This window comes from Kogia breviceps, chromosome 15 (genome assembly GCF_026419965.1).
Source record: "Kogia breviceps isolate mKogBre1 chromosome 15, mKogBre1 haplotype 1, whole genome shotgun sequence".
Classification (NCBI taxonomy): Eukaryota; Metazoa; Chordata; class Mammalia; order Artiodactyla; family Physeteridae; genus Kogia; species Kogia breviceps.
Window position 1 is genome coordinate 108,604 of NC_081324.1, and position 20,005 is coordinate 128,608.

At 55.5% G+C, this 20,005-nt stretch overlaps 1 protein-coding gene across 2 annotated transcripts in view; it reads left to right on the top strand.

Moving 5' to 3' along the window:
• Positions 1-240: 240 nt before the first annotated feature.
• Positions 241-20,005, top strand: part of PARD6G (par-6 family cell polarity regulator gamma) — a 100,402-nt gene continuing 80,637 nt past the window's right edge. Inside the window, exons 1-2 of one of the 2 annotated variants that reach the window (XM_067014286.1) lie at positions 241-459; positions 812-934. In XM_067014286.1, coding sequence (XP_066870387.1) covers positions 863-934 — 72 coding nt within the window. In that variant the 5' untranslated portion in view covers positions 241-459; positions 812-862. Of the gene's footprint in view, positions 460-673; positions 935-20,005 lie in introns of those variants that run through there. The other variant, XM_059040486.2, reaches the window with a different exon arrangement.

Below are 20,005 nucleotides of genomic sequence, written 5' to 3' on the forward strand. Positions count from 1 at the left end.
CGAGGTGGGAATGAGGCGCCCCGCGTGGGTCAGCGCGGCGTCTCTTCCCCGCTCTCGATTTTGCGGACTGGAGCACGCACCTTCCCGGGGGCGGCGTCTTTGGGGGAGGGCCCGCGGGGCGGGGCTGGAGGAGGGTCTTCGGAGCACAGGGCGGGGATTGGCGGCGGGTTCTTGGGGGGCGGGTCGGCGAGCCCTAGGCGGGGCGTTGGGTGAGTCCTCGGGGCAGGGGGCGTGTCCTCCAGGTTCGGGAGGTGGATCCTCTGGGCGCGAGCCTGGGCCTTGAGGCTCGTGGGGCGGGTCCTCGGGAACGTGAGCCGGTTTCCTCGGCGTGGGGCGTGTCTTCGGGGAACAGGTCCTCGGGACGCGGGGCGGCGCGACTGAACCAGGGGGCGCGGAGCAGGACGTGGGCCCTTGGGGCTCGTGGGGGCGTGTCCTCAGAGCTCCGGGCGTGTCCTCGGGGTACGAGTGCTGGCGACGCGGGGCAGGTCGTCGGCGCGCGGGGCGGGGCGTGGGGCCGGGTCCTCTGGGTGCGGGGCGGGGATTGGCGGCGGATGCTCTGGGCGCGGGGCGGAGATTGGTGGCGGATACTCCGGGCTCGGGGCGGGACGTGGGTTCTAGGGGCTCGGGGGGCGGATCCTCGGGGCGGCGCGCGCCGGCTTCCCCTGCTCCTCCCGCGCGCGGCCCCTGGAGTGCCCAAGGCGCGCGGCCAGCCCAGCTCGGGCCGCTGCACTCGAGCTGCCCCGCGGCCGAGCGAGCGCGGGCCGGGTTCGGGGCCGCGGCGGCGGGTATTGCACCTAGGGTCCTTCTGCAGCCCCCGTAGCGAGGAGCGAAGGCGAAGACGAAGCTAAGTGGGGCCGGAACCATGAACCGGAGTTTCCACAAGTCTCAGACCCTGCGCTTCTACGACTGCAGCGCGGTGGAAGTCAAGAGCAAGGTGAGCCGGGGGCCGGCGGTCTGCGACCCCCACCCCCACGAATGAATGGGCACCCCGAAGGGGACTGGGAGGTGCGAGACGGACCGGCGCCAACTTTGGAACGCGGCGCCGTCCGTGAGATGTGCAGGGGTCCCGCGATCCTTCCCGCCCCTGCGCGCTCACAAAGCCCGGCAGCCCGATAGGGTTCAGCTGGAGCTCCGGCGATCGGAGGGCCGCGCGGCCGCCTGACCCTTCGCGAGAGCGGCTCTTTTGTTCCACAAGCTGGCGGCGACCCGGCGCGCCGCACGGTGGAGGGGCGACATTTCCGGGGCGACCCGGGGGCTGCTCGGATTCGGGGCCGTGGAGGGGCCTCGGGGGCCCGGGCCAGGGGAGGGCCCTGGCCGCGCCGCCTCCTTCATTGCGGAGGAGTCTCGGAACCGGTGAGGGGAGCCGGGCAGCCGGTCCCCGATCCCCGGACCGGACCCCCAGCCCCCGGCCCGGCCCTCTGTACCAGTTCCTCAGCCTCCTGGCGCGCCCCAGGCCCAGACTGCCCGGGCGCGCCGGGCCGGCGGCCCCTCCCGTTGCCCGCGCCCCGGCCCCAGCGTGCCCCAACTTGCGGGTTGCTGTGCGCGTTTGGGTAATTGGCTGATAGGATCTGGCGCTTCTGCCCTTTGCGGGGGCAGCTAGTTCGCGGCAGACGCTTTTGTCTGCGAGGGTCTCAGTGGTGGACCCCGCGGCAGAGGAGGAGCTGCAGTTGTTCAGGGTCCTGGAGGGGGGGGGGCAGCTTGCCGCTGCCTGGGATCCGGCCCTCGCCCGTTCTCTGCGCGCCCCCCATCTCGGTCAAGCAAGGCGGAGGAAACTGAGTGGTTGGTGGGAGGGGGCCGGACCCGAGGGTGGGCTCTGACCTCCAACTCTGCGCACGCTTGGGTCGCGGGGCGTGTGTGCCCCGGTCCGGTCTCTGGGAAGACGAACCCGGCGGGCCCCTGCCTGGGCTGCCCCTACCGGCCAAGGGGGGTGCTTTGGCGTAGGAGTTCCAGGGCTTCCTCCGAGGATGGGGGATTCTCTGCGGGAACCCCACTGCAGTGAGTTGCGGCATTTCATCACCATCTTGTTGGACAGTCTTTTTAGGAACCCCTCATCTCTAACTACCCCGTATGTTAATCCTGGGACCCTCGCCCCGCACTCCTCCCCGCTTTTAGCCCCAGAGTGCCCACACCCCGGAATCAGAAGTGCCCGCTGTGAGTTGCGTGCGGGAGAAGCACCGACAGGCGTGAGTGGGAGCCCCAGTAAGTGGCGCTTCTCCAGCTCAGCGGGAAGGTGGCCTTGTGGCGCTCATGGTCCCCTGCGGTAGCCACTGCGCCTGTGTGGTGGTTCCTTTTAGCTGTTTATGTTGAGATCATCATAGATTAACAGGCAGCTGTGAAAAAGAATACAGACGCTTCCCCAAAGGTAACTTCCTGTATCATCCAGGACCTCATCAGACTTGTTCACGGGGTGTTTTGGGGTCACACACTTTTGTCGTGTGCTCATCCCTGAGACCCAGCACGCTCGCAACACAGACCCCTTCGGTCGCGAGGGTACCTCCTGCTGCCCTTTCACGGCGGCAGTTTGATTCTAAGTGATTAACATCACGTGCTGTTCCTGAGTCTCACTGGCCACATTGCCTGTGCTCAGTAGCCACGGGCGGCTTGCAGCTGCCTGACCAACTGCAACTCCAGAGGGTGAGCCCTGGGGGAGATGCCCTCGCCGGGCCTTATCCTGCAGCTCTGGGCTGTGCACGCTGTGGGGGCCCGTGGGGACTGGAGAGTAGGCGTCTGCCTTCGCCTCTCCCGGGGAACCGGGGGCTGTGGGCGTTCGGGTGGCCCAGAGGGTTGCCTCAGGCTGCCTCACCTTCTTGACTCTCCAGTGGAGAAGGGGCACCGCCCCACGGCCCAAGCCTGGATTCAAGTTCAGGTGCGTTGAATGCTCCACCGGGGGCGCATGGCAGAGGGAGAGTTTTGTTTGCATTTGGGAGCAGCCCTGGCAGAGGCCACACCAGCCCAGGCCCCACCGGTCTGGCTGATTACACACACACCGCCACGACCGACCCCCGCCCTTTTGGAAGAGGGGGCTTGCCTTCCTGTTTGTCCAGAGGCTCCCCGTGGCTCGTCCGTCTGTACACGCCCTCCCCCCCACCCACTTGGTGGTGAGTGCTTGCTCGCGTAGAGTCCATCCCTGCAGCGAGCCTTAGTCCAGCTGCTGATGTCAAAATACGGGAGGCCAAACGTTACGACAGTGAGACAGTGATGTCTTTCTACTGTCTAAAGGTAGCGCCGTAATACCCGGGTCTGTGTGTGGAGAAAGTGGTGCCCGGGGGCTGAGGCCGGCCGGTTCTGCCACCTGCCCTTTGGAGTTTTCAGGCAAGTTATTTAACTTTTCTGAGCCTTAGTTATTTCAGCTGTAAAATGGTCGTCGTACCTGTTCTGCTAGCCTCCCAGGATCAATTGAGGTGATGAATGTGAAGTAGTTTTAAACTGCAGGGCACCCACAATTGTAAGAGTTAAGCACTGCAGATCAGGATTCTGTGGCATTTCAGCATATCAGGTCTGAAAATCTGATCCTCTCAGAATTTTTGGCCGTAGCCATCTGCCACAGCGGGTCCATTCCCAAAGCCTCGGAGACACAGAGACATTTTCGTGCCCTGGTGGCTCTTCCCCAGCATTTCTGTTTTAATACCTCTGATGCATCTATTTCTCTCCCCACCAGCTGGATGCACTTCTTCTTTTTTTTTTTTTTTAACATCTTTATTGGAGTATAATTGCTTTACAACGGTGTGTTAGTTTCTGCCTTATAACAAAGTGAATCAGCTCTACGTATACATATATCCCCATATCCCCGCCCTCTTGCATCTCCCTCCCTCCCTCCCTATCCCGCCCCTCTAGGTGCCCGCACTTCTGATTCCCCAGTTTTGGTTAATGGGGCCGCCATTTCACACTCACTCTGACTTTTTCCTTTCTCCCTGTGAGACCTGCAGTGGGGAGGGGCTGTGCAGCTGTCTGAGGGAGCAAGTTTCAGGCCGAGGGGAGCAAGCCTTGGCCTATCAGAGGGGCAGCAGGAACGCCAGTGCCGGGGGAGGGGTCTACAGGGGCAGAGTGATTGGGGATGACTTGTTTGAGGCGAAGGGAGAAGAGGCGGAAGGCCGCCCGGGGCCACTTTGAGCCACGAGCCTGAAAAGCCTAGAGGAACACAGCTACCCATCTCCGGAAGCTGCTGTTCACTGAGCCCTCACCCTCCGGCTGGAGGCCCCCCGTGTTGAATGAGGCCCGTGTTGGCCCCGTTTCCTTACCCCTCAGGCCTCATCCCTGTTCTCTTCAGCCTCTGGGCCCCGTCTGTGCGGCTTTCCCCCCACCTGACATGTTTTCTCGAAGAATCTGCCCCATGCTGACGACCCTCTCCTCCAAGGCCCATCTGATGTCTTCCCCAGGCCACGCTTTCTGCAGCCTCTGACCCCTCCCCGTGTTTCTCTCATCTTATGGCCTTTGTCACGGCGCTGGTGACAGGAAGCCAGGACCGTGCTTACGCCCCCATGGCTTGTGTTCATTGTGTGAGGGGAGGGTAACACCTCTAAAGGTTTTAATCCAGTTTTGGCTGCTTGGTTTAGGTGATGTTGGAGACTTTTCTGCATTCTAAACAAATACATTATCGTTGTGGAAAATGTAGAAACCAGAACAGGCACAGGGGGTAATTCTCACATCCAACGTGTGGTCGCATGTCCTTCTGACCCTTTATATGCACGTATACACGCAGATGTCTTTGTTTTACAGAATCAGAGTCATATTTTATAGGGATAGTATTCCGTAGCCTTCAAGTTTCCACCTTCAGCTTAACAGTGAAGTGTTAAGTGTTTTCTCATGTCATTAATAACTTTAGAAAACATGTTTTTGAAATGACTACGCAGTATTCCATCTTATGTGTAAATCATAATTAATCTAACTAATATCCTGTTGGGTTATTTCCAGTTTTTTTCCTAGAATAAACAATGCTGTGAATAACAACTTTGCATTTAAATCTTTATATAAAGAGTACATATAGAATGTATGTCATAAAAAGTATACAAAGAACACTGATTCCCTTAATTCAATGCAGAACTTTTATTATTTGTGTAGGACAGATCCCTAGAAGCGAAATGACTAAGTGTGCACATTTTTAAGGCTTTGAGTACATGTTGCTGCATTTGCTTCCAGAAGGTCTCTTCTATAAATGCGTATACCTTGATTCATGTCTAGCCCTCTCCCTCCTTCCAGTACTGGGTATTTTCTTATTCTTCCCCATTTAGATAAGTGAAACACTACCCCATTTAATTTGTATTCTTGGGTTATTAGTGAATAGAAAATTCTTACATTGGTTAGCTATTTGTATGTCTATTTTTAGCTGCCTGTTTCCTTCCACCCTTCTTTTTTTGTTGTTGTTAGTGTCCTTATTTCCGACGGAGTTACGGAGCTGCTTGTCCGCGGGAGATTTTCCAATCAGTGCAGGTGGTGCTAGGTGACAGTGCTCCCCGTGGTCCCAGACCTTGTCTCTGCTGAGGTCGTTGGCTGCCTGGCCGTGCCCTTGCATCTGGGGGCTGGCGCCTGGGCCAGGCCCTCCCCGTGGGCTGGCTGGGCACTTGCCTCCTGTGGGCCAGTTGAGAACCGCCTGACACAGTTTGACTCACCTGTGTGTTTGGCTACACCCTTTGAAGATTCCGGTTTTGTGGTATCCGTGCATGTCTGTGTTTAAACAGGTTCGGTCACTTGATTTGGGAAGTTGCGTCTAGAGGAGACTCTCATCAGGGACCCAGGTGGGGCGTGTCAGTCTGGTGGGCGTGGATGGAGTTGGTGCCCACCTCCTGGGCTCTGTGACCCGTGAGCAGCAGAAAGCTCTAGGGGCCTTCCTAGGGGCACCCCAGTTAGCAGGGCTTCAGGCCCTCTCCTAGGACCCATGACACTTCAGATAGGGGGCTCTTCCAATTTTAGGGAAGGAAAGGAGTGTCAGGGCCTGGGAGACGCAACCACTCAAGGTTGCTTCTAGGTGTCAGAACCTCTAATGTTTGTGGATCACATCCTGAATCGGTGAAAATAGAGAGGCATCCTTCCCCTTTCCCATGAAGGGGCCTCCTGGACTTTTAGAGGCAAGCAAGGAAGGGGCTTGGAATGAGGACGGCAGAGGCGTCCGTGAAAGGGGCCTCAGGGGTCGGGAGTTGCATTTGGTCAACCCGCTGTTTCCATGTGTATAGGCTCCCCACTTCCTCTTGGCAGATTTTTCCTCAGCTGTGAACCTCGGGAGTGATGCAAGGTGCTGCGCCCCTTTCTAGCCCCAGCGCACACCCTGTAGCCCTGCTCTGAGGCTGCCCTGAGCACACTGGGGGTGCAGAGATGGTCCAGGCTGGACGCTGCCCTCTGTGCATAGGTTGCATTCAGAAGTATTTCTTAATATTTGGTTAACCACATACATGTGTATTCTAAATACATTACAAATAATAATTCATTAATCCTCATCACAGCCTTGCCAGATGGGTTCTGTTATCATCTCCATTACACAAGAGAACCCTGAAAAATCAAGGTGGTTCCACTAAGCTGGCCCAGGTCAGAGAGCTCAGGCAGTTTGGCTCCAGACCCCACGCTGCTGACCGTGAACGGTCCGTGGCCCTGTTGGAGGAGGGCTACTGCCCCTCCCCCCCTGACAAGCCCTCAAGTCCAGGTCCCGATACTGACGCAGGTGTTCACAGCTCACCCCGTGTAGAATGAGGCAGTCCCTCCCGGGCTGTCTGGATCTGGAGTTTGGAAGGGTTAGGCCTAGTGCTTTGGGGGAGGAAGTTCTACTTTTCTTCCATCCCGGGAGCAGTTGCTAGCCGTGTGGCCTTGAGGGAAGTCCAGTGTTCAGTAGTTGTTCTTAAAAGCCTACCATCCATTGATGTATTCATTTACTGAGCAACTACGGTGTGACAGGTGTGGGGCTCGGGCTGGGGTACAAAGGTAACCAAGACAGCCAGTATCCGCGCCTTAAAAACGTATGACCCAGTGAAGGATCAGTCGCTGGTGAGCATATCGGGTGGATGTGGGTGGATGTGGGTGGATGTGGGGGTCCTTCGTTCTGATATCCAGAGTATCACCAAGTCCACAGTTTCACATCTTGAGACCAGAGGTTTCCGGTGCATCCTGCGCGTCTTGCCCATATAGCAAGACCAGTCATGGTGCTTGGGTGTCCAGGAGCTGCTCTGCTCTTCTCTGGCGTCAGCAACAGCGGTGCCTGTGCGGGTGCCTGTGAGATGAGTCAGAGCATCTTCTCCCCTCCTTGCTTCCAGAAGCAGCTGGGCTTTGGTCCCCGCTTTTACGCATCTGGGGACTCTAGCTCTGTCCCTGTGCTGCCTTTCTCAGTAGCTCGCTCCGAGGAAAAAATTCAGCGGCTAAAATGTGACAAGCCGTGCTTTGCATGCAGCAGGTACCCAATAAATGTGGGTTGAGTTGAAATCAGATGATTTTCCCGATAGCTACTAGTTCAGAAGTGGTCTGTCAGGGTACTTTCAAAAAGAACTGCTTTTTGAGGAAGGTGACCAAAGCTGAATTCACCAATTGACTTATTCCCAGGGCATCTCTGAGAGGGGTCAGGGGCCTTGTCCCCTGCCTGCTAGTGTCACGGAGGGGAAAGGAAAGAACAGGGTAGAAGATGAGCTGAACAGAGAGGAGAAAATTTGGAAGTTCAAAGGAAGCTGATTTAAAAGTCCACGTGGACATTGCTGCTGTTGTTAGTGTCTCCTTATTTCCTTAGTGCTAAATTGTAGGCTGAGAGCTGCAGGGGCCCAGCTCGGGACACCGTGGTCATAGCCAGCTCCTGTGCGTCTCCACGAGCGGTGTCACCCCTCTTCCTTGTAAACCCCGTTGGCCGTGCCTGCTTCCTCTGCCAGAGCCGCCGGGGCAGCCCTGTGTTACCCATAGGATAGGGGTAGCGGGACAGGGCACTCACTGTTACAGCTGGGACAGCAGTTAACCTTGATGCCTCCTTTCCCTGTCCCCTAAATTCAGTGCTTCCCATGTTCCTGGGGTCCAGGGGTACGTCTCCCATACCCCACCATCCATCTCTCCGACTCCCGAAGACTGTGTTCCTCTGGGGCTTTGCAAAGATGCTTGCTGGCAGAGGAGACCAAGGGGGTGGGCTCCTCTCACCGTCCCCAGCCAGAGCATGTGCTCTGCGCTTTGGGGTATACGTGTAGCATTTTACTTGAGGGAAGTAAAAAAAGCTTTTGCCGCTTATAGATTGTGAAAAGCACCCAGAGCCTCCTGCATGGCCCATCCCTGTTAAATTCTCAGTTTGTCACCCTCCCTGGTCCATGGGCTGGCCTTCTGCAGCCCGTTCCTCTCTCTCCTGCACTTACCCAGGAAGCTGCCTGTTCAGGAAACTGTTCCAGCCCCGCCGCACACCGGGGCATCTCTCCTGTGTGGGGTGCGATGCGCGTGACAGTAAAGTACGCTAATCTCAGGCGTGTGGCTTGATGAACTTTTACATGTTTGCACACCCGGTGAGCAGCGTGCACAGCACAGTGCGGGACGTGCCGGCGTTCAGGAAGTCCCTTCGCGCCCTGTGTACTCAGCGCCCTTCCCCGGTGTGACCACCGTCAGGGTCTCGGTCACCGAAGATGGGCGTGCGGGTTCTCGGGCGCGATGTCACAGTGCAGTCTGTGTCCGCAGGCTCCATCCGTGTTGTGTGCATCCAGACATCGGTTTGTTTGTTTTGTTTTGTTTTTGCGGTACGCGGGCCTCTCACTGCTGTGGCCTCTCCCATTGCGGAGCACAGGCTCCGGACGCGCAGGCGCAGCGGCCACGGCTCACGGGCCCAGCCGCTCCGCGGCACGTGGGATCCTCCCGGACCGGGGCTCGAACCCGCGTCCCCTGCATCGGCGGGCAGACTCCCAACCACTGCGCCATCAGGGAAGCCCCAGAGATCTGTTTTTTGAATTCGAAGTATTCCTTTGTGCAGAAGATGTGGCACATATATACAATGAAATTTTACTCAGCCATAAAAAGAAATGAAATTAAGTTATTTGTATTGAGGTGGATGGACCTAGAGACTGTCATACAGCGTGAAGTAAGTCAGAAAGAGAAAAACAAATACCGTATGCTATGCATATATATGGAATCTAAAAAAAAAAAAAAAAGTTCTGAAGAACCTAGGGGCAGGACAGGAATAAAGACGCAGACGTAGAGAATGGACTTGAGGACACGGGGAGGGGGAAGGGTAAGCTGGGACAAAGGGAGAGAGTGGCATGGACATACACACACTACCAAGTGTAAAACAGACAGCTAGTGGGAAGCAGCCGCATAGCACAGGGAGATCAGCTCGGTGCTCTGTGACCACCTAGAGGGGTGGGAGAGGGAGGCAAGGGGGAGGGGATATGGGGATAGCTGTATACGTGTAGCTGATTCACTTTGTTATAAAGCAGAAACTAACACACCATTGTAAAGCAATTATACTCCAATAAAGATGTTTTTTAAAAAAGTATTCTTGTGCATCCGTCTGTGTTGTTGGAGGTCCAGGTGGCCAAAGCCTCCTGTGGACTCCTCTTCAGCGTGCTTGATGCTGCTGGGGGGCCGGCTGGCGGCGGCCCTGGTCAGGCTCGCGCACAGCCCGCTGTGGCTCTTCTGGAGTGTCAGGCGTGCAGGCTCCAGCCCTGGACTTGGGTGGATTTGGGTGGAGCAGCTGTTGTAGAGTTCTGAGGGTTAAGGAGTTCCCGAAGGCCTTGAGCCACAGCTTATTAGTTAGTTGTTGATTACTGAATCCAAACAAATCAGAAATTTGTCTTACAGAATTGAAGGGCCTTCCTAGTCCTTCCTTTATTTATTTAAAAGAAGATTTATGTATTAATTTATTTGGGTTGCCGCGCACGGGATCTTTAGCTGCAGCAGGCAGGCTCTGAGATGCGGCACGCACGCGGGATCTAGTTCCCTGACCAGGGATGGAACCCGGGCCCCCTGCATCGGGAGCGTGGAGTCCTACCCACCGGCCCGCCAGGGAAGCCCCCCCCACCGCCCCGGTCCTTCATGTAATTGTGCGGTTTGCGTTGCTGCTGTCCCGCCTTCCTCTGCCCCGCTTTACCCTGTACTACCTTGTGTGGGCCCTTCTGGTGGTCCAGGTGCTCGGGGAGAAACTGAGACACGACATGAATGAGGACGGGCCTGGTGCTGCTCAACGGGTCCAGGACAGCTCATGCCACAGTCTCTCTTTTTTGTTTTTTTTGAATTTTTTTTTAATTTTATTTTTTACACGGCAGGTTCTTATTAGTGATCTGTCTCATACACATCAGTGTGTACACGTCAATCCCAATCTCCCAGTTCGTCCCCCCACCGCCCCCCCACCACCACTTCCCCCCTTTGTGTCCGTATGCTTGTTCTCGACCTCTGCCACGGTCTCTTTGGTGACGGTGCACAGGTGTCCTTTTGAAAACTGTCTGAGTTTCCCAGGCGGAACGAAGACCCCCACGGCGGCCTTGACCATGGCGGGCTGTGGAGCCAGGAGCTTCACGTGGCCCTCACCCAGGGGTGTCCCTGTGTCGCCCTGCAGCTCACCACTCGCACACCTGAGGATGTTGGTGAACCGCACCCTTTGCCTTCGGGAATTTCTTCGCTGTCCCCGAAAGTCCTGCCTAGTGATCCTGCACGTTTATTTTCCGTTTCACGGTGTGAGTGTGCCTGTGGAAGGCTGGATTGTATGTCCGTCAGTCTCCAGAGCGGACCTCTCTGTGCCTTTGCGTCAGAGACAGGGCGTGGGGCACTGATGCACCGGGGCAGAAAGCGCCCCCAAAGGCCTCCCTTGGGGGGGGGGTGGCGGTGAAAGGTCCCTGGGGAAGGGCTGTGGAAGAGAACTGTCAGGACCATTAAGCAGCTGCCTCTACGTGCTCAGCTGTGCCAGAGGAACTGGGAGACTAAAGTAATGTTCCCGTCCTGTCTTCCACGCGCGGGGGCCTGAGCGGCTGCTTCCCCACCCACAAGCCCTGCCTCTACTTCCCTCGCTGGCCTGGAATAATAACGGGCTGCTGCTCTGGGGCAAAGCAAACCACTCTGCCTGCGGGAAGGTCCTTCACACAGAGGAGGAGGTGGCCCCTGGCTCCTGGCAGCAGCTACAGGTGCAGGATGAGCAGGGCACCCAGATTTCACCAGAACGTGCTCCTTTGGCCTGGAAGGGGATTCAGAGGCCCGTATGTCTGGATGCTCTTGTGGGAAGCAGTGTGTCGAGGATTCTGAGGAGAGGAGCTGCCCTGGAGCAGCTCCGTCCCTGCTTGTCTCGAGCTCAGAGTCACCTGTCCCGTGCCCCGCCGCCCCTAACCGGGAGCAGTTCTGCTGATGGGTGGCGCCTCCTCGCAGCCCACCCGGTGGTGGGTCACGGACTCTGGCCACCGCCAGGCCCAGGATGAGCAGGGACCAGCCCTTGAGAGTGAGAAGGCATGTGCTATCGGGGTTGCCCTGCAGTCCTTCCTGGAGCGAGTTTCTGGGGAGCACACAGTCTCTGGGCTCCCTCCCTGCCCTAGGAGCGAGGTCCAGACTGGTGGGAGCAGTTGCCGCCCAGGTCACCTCACCTGGAGGAGAGTCCAGGCAGGTGTGACCTTCTCTCGTCAGTTTCAGTGGCGTCTCATGGTTGCGGCTTCCTTTCTTGGAGCGTCGGCTGCGTACCAGCTTCCTGCCAGCCCTTCTTCTGGGCACTCGTCACAGGTGTTTTCCTTGATGCTCATGACACCTTATGCGTGGGCTGTAGAGAGGGGGACCTCGGGTCTTGACCCGGCTGTTAACTTGCCCAGCCAAGGCCCCAGCCAAGTGGCAAAATCAGATCTTAAACCCTCAATTGCTGTGCCACCCCGCTTCCCATCTAGTTCTCATCATCCCCTGATTCCACCTCGTGGAAGATAGACAACACCTACCTGGTCCAGGCGTGCTCTGAAGTCACAGCATGTGTCACGCCACCTTCCTCCCCAGCACCTCCTGGACACCAGCTCAGGGCCGCACTGCTTCTTAAATATCCCTCCTGCATCCTGTGAAATCCCCTCTCCTAGGCAGCCCCCTGAGCTCTGGCCTGGGTACAGTCTGATTGGAGGGAGATGGCGCGGGTATAGGGAGACCCTTTTCCTCTGCAGCGCTGCAGAGGTTCTTTGCAGCTGTGGTCAGTGTTAGCGGGGACCTCCCAGGTCCCTAGCACACCGGACGTGGGACTCAGTGGAGGCCCCTTGGATTGCAAGGCTGGGGCTGGGCAGCGCCCGCTCAGCTCAGCTCTGGGTCCCCATCCAGAGATCAGGATGCGGGTCATACTCCTGAGCACAGCTTTTCTCTCACAGAGTTATAAAAAGGTGGTTTCGTTGGGAAGAATGCCCTGAACGGTAACTGCCTGCCAGCGATGGAAGGGACAGGGCCTATGGAAGCCGTGACTCGTATTCAGAAATTAGGAAGGTAGCTCAGCTGAAGGAGGGAACGCTGCTGCTGGGGGCCCACGAGCTTCCTGCTCTGTCTTCTATAAACCCACACCGGCTAAAGGTCTCACTTTATGATGCTGGCAAGTCTGGCTCTTTGAGAAGGGCTCGATACAGCCCTGGGAATGCGCGTGGAAGGTCTAGCTCAGCGCAAAACTTGTGCACCTCCTCCACGCGTGCTTGGCCGAGAAGAGCAAAAGCTCCGCGAGCGAGCTGATCGAGTGCCAGCCGGTGAATAGATGCTGTTTGCTGGAATCTCACTCAGAACAGCACATGGATGTGTATTCAGTTCCCACCACAACCCTATGAGGAATATACTTTGTCCCTCTTTTACAAGGGATGAAATAGCCTTGGAGAAGTTGAAATTATCGAGTCAAGGTGAGTCAGGAATTTGAACCTGGTGGACTGATCCAGAGCCTTGGCTCTTGGTGACTCTGCCTTTTGTGTGATAAGCTACCACTGACCCAGGCAGCACCCCGCCTCAGCCCATCCCCTCCCTGGACACTGACTCTTTTCCATGCATCCTGAGCTCATGTCCGGATGTGAGCTTGCTTCCCTACTCAGGCTGGGGTTCCAGTCCTCTGCCTGAGTGGATTTCTGTTCCAGGAAACTTCTGTGAAGGCAGAGACAGATGAGCAGCCTGGCAATTACCTCCACACTCTGGCCCAGGTGGACCTTCCAGTCCGCCAGCCCCACCTCAACACCAGGGTCTCCCTGCACGTTTACCGCCAGCTTCTAGAGCAGCCCGGCTCCGGTTCGTGCTGCTAGCCCCACCACGGCCCCCCTTTGTCCACGCTGTCAGCTGGTCTGGGGGCCGTCCCTTCCCACGTAGGGCGTCCCTGTCCCTTGGAATTCTCACCCGCTCCATGGGCACTCTTTAGGTGTTGTTTAAATTCTCCCCTGTATTAGCCTCAGTTCCTTCATTTGCTATCCTTGTACCCGTGCACTGTTATGAAATCCTTCCAGGCCTCAGTCTCCTGGTCTGTAAAATGGGAACAGTGACCCCTCAGGGTCGCTGTTAGGGTCACATAGAGCGTGCGAGCAAAGCTCGGCGCCCACCACACCTTCCCTACCACGGTGGAAACCCCTGCCAGGCGGGGACCACAGGCCAGATTGCTAAATCTCTCTGTCCTCCACTGTCAGCGCTGCCCCACCCCTACATTTAGCAGTACTGGGTCCACGGTGCCCGTCACGCATTCGTGAGCAGAGGGGTGTGTGCCCGCCTGTCTGGAGCCCAGGTGGGGCTCACAGAGGTGACCACAAGTGCAGTGGGTTCTCAGTCCCCAGCAGCTGTCCGGCAGCCTCATGCAGGAGCTGATGCCTGTCTGAGCAGTTCTGCAGGTGCTCACAGCTGCGCCATCACTGCTGTGGATCGAGGTGGGTGGGCGGGGCACAGCAAGGGGCCAGGCTCCGCTGTCGGCTCCACCCCCTCTGGCTCACAGGTCTGTGGCCCGATTTTAAACTGTCCCAGCCTGTCAGCCCAGGAGGTCGTCCCATGGCAGGTCCCCCGCTCCGACAAATGCCTCGTTAGGACGACAGCCCATGCTGCCTGAGCATCCCGTGAATGGAGGTCTCCGCATGGCGTGCTTGTGTACACGTGCTCCTCGGTCCCGTCCTGAAACGGTCCTGAGGTGCCGGCGTTTTCCCTAGGAATGTACGCTCCTGGGGTCCTTTATGGTTGGGATGTCGGGTTGATTGTGACTGCAGGACGCACCCCGATGAAGAGCAGGACATGGGAGGTCACAGCCCGCAGGGCTACCCCGGCGGCCTCCTGGAGCACACGGTGAGCCCCCCCCCCCACACCGCCCCGCCGGTGCCTGGGCTGTTGGGAGCCCGTTCGGGCCACGTGTGGGTCATGTGCTGCAGCCCCTTCTCCGTCTGTCGCTTTCCTCACGCACGCCGTTTAAACCAGGGCCTGTGTCATGCCGCTTCTTTGTTGACGTTTCTCACTCTGTCACTACACATCTGCACGTGTGATTACCGTCCAACATGTCAGTGTTGGACTCTCAAGCTAAACCATCAGCCTCACGAAGACGCTCGTCACGGGCGCAGGGCCCGGGCCGTGTCGGGCGTTCGGTGAAATCTTGTTGAGTGAATGAATGAGCACTAGAAAGTGGCCCATAGTGGTTACTGGCAAGATGCTTACGGGGATGTTGATGACACTGCTTTTGAGACTTTAGTGTGCACCTGGGTTACCGGGGATCTTGTTGGAATGCAGATTCTGATTCCCTGGGGCCTGAGGTCCTGCGTCTCCAGCAGGTTCCACGTGATGCTGGAGCTGCTGGTTCAGGGAACACACCTTGAGCAGGAGCTAGAACATTGTAGACCTCCCTGTGTCTGGGCCCAGCCCAGAGAGCCTGGCTTCACTGGCGGAGGAGGGCCAGGTGTGCACGGCTCCCTGGGCTCTTGGCTTAGGCAGGAGTCCCAGGCCCGGGGTGGGGCCTGGCTGCTTGGTTCTGTGTTGCACCCAGGTAATTTTCAACCTGACTGGGATCACACTGTGGATTTACCCTTGGGTTGTGGGGTTTTTTCCACTTTCCATGTCGTAAAGGCCTCTTGGCACGAAAACAGCACTTCTGCTGGCTTCACCATGTTTCATCCTGTGCGCGTTCTTCACCTGTTTGACGAGCTTTTACAGTTTCTGTTTTTCACCATATTTTGATGAAGATTTTCCATCAGAATCTACCTGTGCTTCTGATGATCTCCTGCGATTGCTCCCACCTGAGAGGCCGGGGTGGCGGCCTTGGTAGGAGGTGGTGCCTTGTCGGGCCGGGGTCGCCTGGGGGCGGAGCCTCTACCGCAGGGTCCAGGGTGCTGGGCTGGGTCGCTTCCTGCAGTGAGCGGCTCAGAAGGTGTGCATCGTTTTAAGTCTGCGTTGTGAGACAGACTTTACTTATAAGGGGTCGTTCGTGTGTGGAAGAACATAGTAGCCCCCTGGATAACCCTCAGGAGTGTCTTCAAGATAAACACAACATTTTACAATAGGAAAATGAGCCCAGGAGTCCTGGGTGCTTCAGCCCCAGGCCCCTGCCAGGGAGCAGTCAGTGGGTGTTGGGGTGAGAAGATTTAGCATCTAGCATCCTCCTTGGTCCTTCAAGATTAGGGCAGTCTCAGGATCCCTGGGAAGAGTCTAGCCGGGAAGATTTTTCAAGGAAAGTACTGCTTTCATGGTAATTGCTAAATTGTTACAGTGATCAGAAGCAGCTAAGCCGCTCTGCGGGCATAAAACCTTACAGTAGCTCCATCCTACAGATGGGGTAACTGAAGCCCAGAGAGCTGTAGCGCTCAGGCGACCTGTCCAGACCCTGTGGAAGGGATCCAGCAGGCCTTTGAGCCGCCACGGTCTGTGCTCCTATGTAGCTTCCTGCAGGTTATGGAAAAGACGTGGCTTCCGTCAGCCCATGTCCTCACTCTTCTCTCCTTCTCCCCATGGCACGTACCAACTTTCTAACACACTATAGGATCTACTTATTCACTATTTTTACTGTTTGCTGTCTGTCCTCCCCACTAGTCTGTAAGTCTCACGAGGGCAGACATTTTTTCTGTTTTGTTCACTCACGTGCCCCGGCGTGAGGGGTCGTACCTGCTTCTTGGAACCTCTCCATGGATGTTCTCTGTGTGAGTGAGAGCAGGGGCCATACCTTATTACTAGTTGTCCGCTCAGCAGATGTACTTTGAGCGCCTGCTCTATGCCAGGGTCAGTGGGGATAAAGTGGAGACCACATTTTTCCTTTTGCAGCTATAAAGTCCAGCTCATGAAAATGATTTTTCAATGAATAAGTTCCTCCTTGGGGTACTTCCCCGGTGGTCCAGTGGTTAAGACTTCACCTTCCAGTGCAGGGGGTGTGGGTTCTATCCCTGGTCCGGGAGCTAAGATCCACACGCCTCGAGGCCAACAAACCAAAACGTAAGACAGAAGCAATATTGTAACATTCAGTAAAGACTTTAAAAATGGTCCACATCAAAAAAGAAAAAAAAAAAAGTTCCTACTTGGTAGTTTGGAGGAGTGAGTTCACATGAATGAAGAGACACATGTCACATGAAACGACACTTTTGTAAAAGTGTCCTGGTGGTTCTTGGGGCCTCTCTTGTGAAAGGGAGGGGCAAAAGCAAACGATGCTTCTGGGATGTTCTCCTCTTTCTAGAGTCAGTTCTGCTGCAGGGAGGGTGTGGGGCCGGCAGTGGTGGGAGAGGCCTAGAGGCTCGGGGTTTGCCTTCCTGCCGCAAATGCAGGGTGCCCGCCGCGTGGTCTCTAGTGGAGGGCACGCCTTCAGGCAGCCACTGGGTCTAACGGAGACCCCCTGAGCCTCTGTGTCCTAAAACTGGCACTTGATGTTGAGCTGTGCCCTCTGAAGCGAAGGCACAGCCGGAGTGTGTGACACCTGCCAGGTCACAGCCCTTTGCAGATATTCATTGAAAACAGTGCCTTTGCTGGTGAAGATGTCTTCACTTTTGTGCTGACACGTGGGGGGCAGGGGCAGGCTCGCATTCGGCTTCAGGTTGCTGGGATGTGGCAGGGCCGGCGTGAGGCGCGGGGCCTGCTTCGTGACTCCGTGCTCACATCCGCTGCATTCCTGTTTTGTCCGGTAATGTCCGCTTATAGAGTTTTATTTTGAAACTGGTTAACACAGGTTTCTTTCATTAATTCAATAAAGATGTGAGTGCTTACTGTATATCAGGGACCGTGCTAGGCTGCAGCAACCAGACCCTGTGCTCACGGGCTTGTGGTCTGGTGGCAGTTTCGTGCCCTCACTCGTATGGTAATTGAAAGTTTGTGGCTGCTTGGGGTTTGGGGGGTAGCTTATAAGTGACTCAGTTACTAAGCAGATTTCAACAGGTAAAGACTCCTCCTTAATGCCTGGCTCCTCTGGCCTTGCCTGGTGAGTCTGACAATACCTCCTCACGTGCCTGTGGGCACCTTACAAGCCAGGAGCCAGATGACGTGCAAGTTCGAGACACCTGCCTCATAGGACCACACGCATTCAGTAAAAGAATGTTTTTCAAGTACAGCAGATAAGTGGAAAATGCGTAGAGTAGACCAGCGCATACAGTATGCTGCTGTTTAAAAAAGAGGGAATGTGGATACAAGTCACAGATATTGCTTTTACATGCAGGAAGGCACATACGACTGAAATCATTGGTTCCTGTGGAGGGGACACTGGGTGGCTGGGATCCCTTTTGAATTTTGAGCTGTGTGGTTCTGTCCCATCCAAACCATAAAGATAAATGTACCAAACTGTGTGATCCTAATTGTTTAAAAAGCACTCATGTTGGAGAAGCCTGGAGGAGCATCCTCTCCCCCAGTGCAGAGCTCTCTCAGTCAGCTGTCCCTCCCGGCCCAGGTAGGACCGGAACGGCCACGGGACAGTGAGCCCTGGGCTCCAGTGTCACCTCAAGTGTCCTCCCAGACACCAGCCCTTGGAGTTTCCGCTTCTCTTTCGGTCCAGCACGAATCTTGCTGCTTTCTCCAGAGTGACTGTGTTCACGGGCACGTGCAGCCGGCTTTTCTGATGGCCCCTGAGGTGAAGGTTACCGTGAGTTGCATGCGGGAGAGGAAAGGATGCTTTTTTAAAAACAGCAGAGTATCTTAAGGAAATGATGAAGGAGGATAGAAATTCAGAGTTACAGACCTTTGTCCTTAAAGTTCAAGTCCCCTTTTTTGTGAAAGCCAACCTGAAAGGGGAGGTGAGCTGGGGCTTGGGGGTAGTTGACTCGGACGCTGGCGGAGTGACCAAGAGCACCTTCGCTTCTGGGTTTTAGCTGCGTACATCTAGGAGGGGGCAGCTTGAAAGGAACAGTAGTGTGGTGCATTTCGTGCCCCCAGTCAGCTGTTAGAGACACAGCCACGGGTGCACCTTTACCCCTCACAGCCTTTCCCCAACGGATGGAAACGGTGATTGGTTGGCCCCCCATGGGGCCGTCGAGGGACATGGCTGGGGTTCAGGCCCTAGGAGCCCTCGCTAGTTAGAAAGGCAACAGTGGGAAAGGACCTAAGTGAGAAGACAGTACCATTTATAATCCTCCTACCCTTCCTTGCCTTTGATGTTAGACCCCAGGAGGATGGCAGCTGCTTTACTCAGACTCAGTTTCTTTGGGAATAAAATTAAGCCAGAGCTGCATCTTAATTATCAAAAATGTGCCATTTTAGAGTTTTTAAGTAAATAGTAGCTAAGTGAGTTTAAGATGAAACCTGGGACCGTGATTTCAGTTGTAAAAAGAATGAGCTTTTTGGTTGGCTTGAAGTGGCAGCAGCTTAGTGCTGCAGGTGGAACACAGGACCAGAGTGAGGAAATGGGGTTTATTTCCAGCCTGGAATCAAGTCGCTCTATGGCTTTGGGCAAATCTCTCTCTCTCTCTGAGACCCTCAGCATAGGAGCTTGGAAGTGCACTTCCACCGCGGAAAGCTTATGACTTAGTTGTGGGCGTGGAGACAGCTAACAAGACTTGCAGTGCACACCAAATGAGCCTTTCGCGCTCCGAATTAAATATGTTTCCATACAAAAGGGATTTGTTTAAACATGTGGATAACTGTAGAGAGAACTCCTGAGGTATCCAGAAAAAGAAAATTTTACGTTTTTAATATTTTTAACCTGGAAAGTAAGAGATGATTATGGTAATGGTAATGAACTAACCTTGGAGTCACGTGGCATTGAATGATGAAAATACATTTGTATTGCCAGAGCCTTGTGGCTCCAAAAACATCATTCATATGAAGTTTTAGCTTCTCAGTTGGATGAGAGGAATTGAGGGACTTTTGCAGTCTGGGGTCAGGGTGGAGATGGGCGTGTGAAGGAGGCAAGTTCTGCCCTGTTCAGAGTGCCTGCCCTCTGTCTTCCCTACCAGTTCTACGCTGTTGGACCAATTCGAACTGGAAAATCTTGCCCTACGAGCTGGGACGAAGGCTCACATCCTGTTCTCCTTTGCACGGGCCAGCAGTAATGGCGGCGGGGCGGGGAGGGGCGGGGGCGGGGCTTCCCTGAGTTCTTTGTAAGTCTTCTTCGTCTAAACTGAGGTGTGCTGGCGGCCCAGGCTTGGACCCTTGGTCTCTTGGGATTTCCTGGGGCAAAAGCAGAACCTCCGTGTGCACCAGCCAGTCCACCACCGTCTTCCGGGGTTTCCATATTTCTCAACGCAACTGCCAATAACCCTTCAATTGGCGGTTTAAAAAAAAATTATTCTTTGAAGTGAAAGTTAAAAACACAGCTCTGGGGCTTCCCTGGTGGCGCAGTGGTTGAGAATCCGCCTGCCGATGCAGGAGACACGGGTTCGTGCCCTGGTCCGGGAAGATCCCACATGCCGCGGAGCAACTAAGCCCGTGAGCCATGGCTGCTAGGCCTGCGTGTCCGGAGACTGTGCTCCGCAACGGGAGAGGCCACAACAGTGAGAGGCCCGCATACCGCAAAAAAAAAAAAAAAAACAAAACACAGCTCTGTAAGCTGTAATTTATATAAATAAAATTCCCACCTTTAAAGTGTAAATTCAGTAGTTTTTAGTATTTTCACAGAGCTGTGCAATCGTTACCATTATTTAATTTTAGAACATTTTCTTCACCCCAAAAAGAAACCCCGTACCGATTAGCAGCCATTCTCAATTCCTTTCTACATCTAGTCCCTAGAAACCACTAG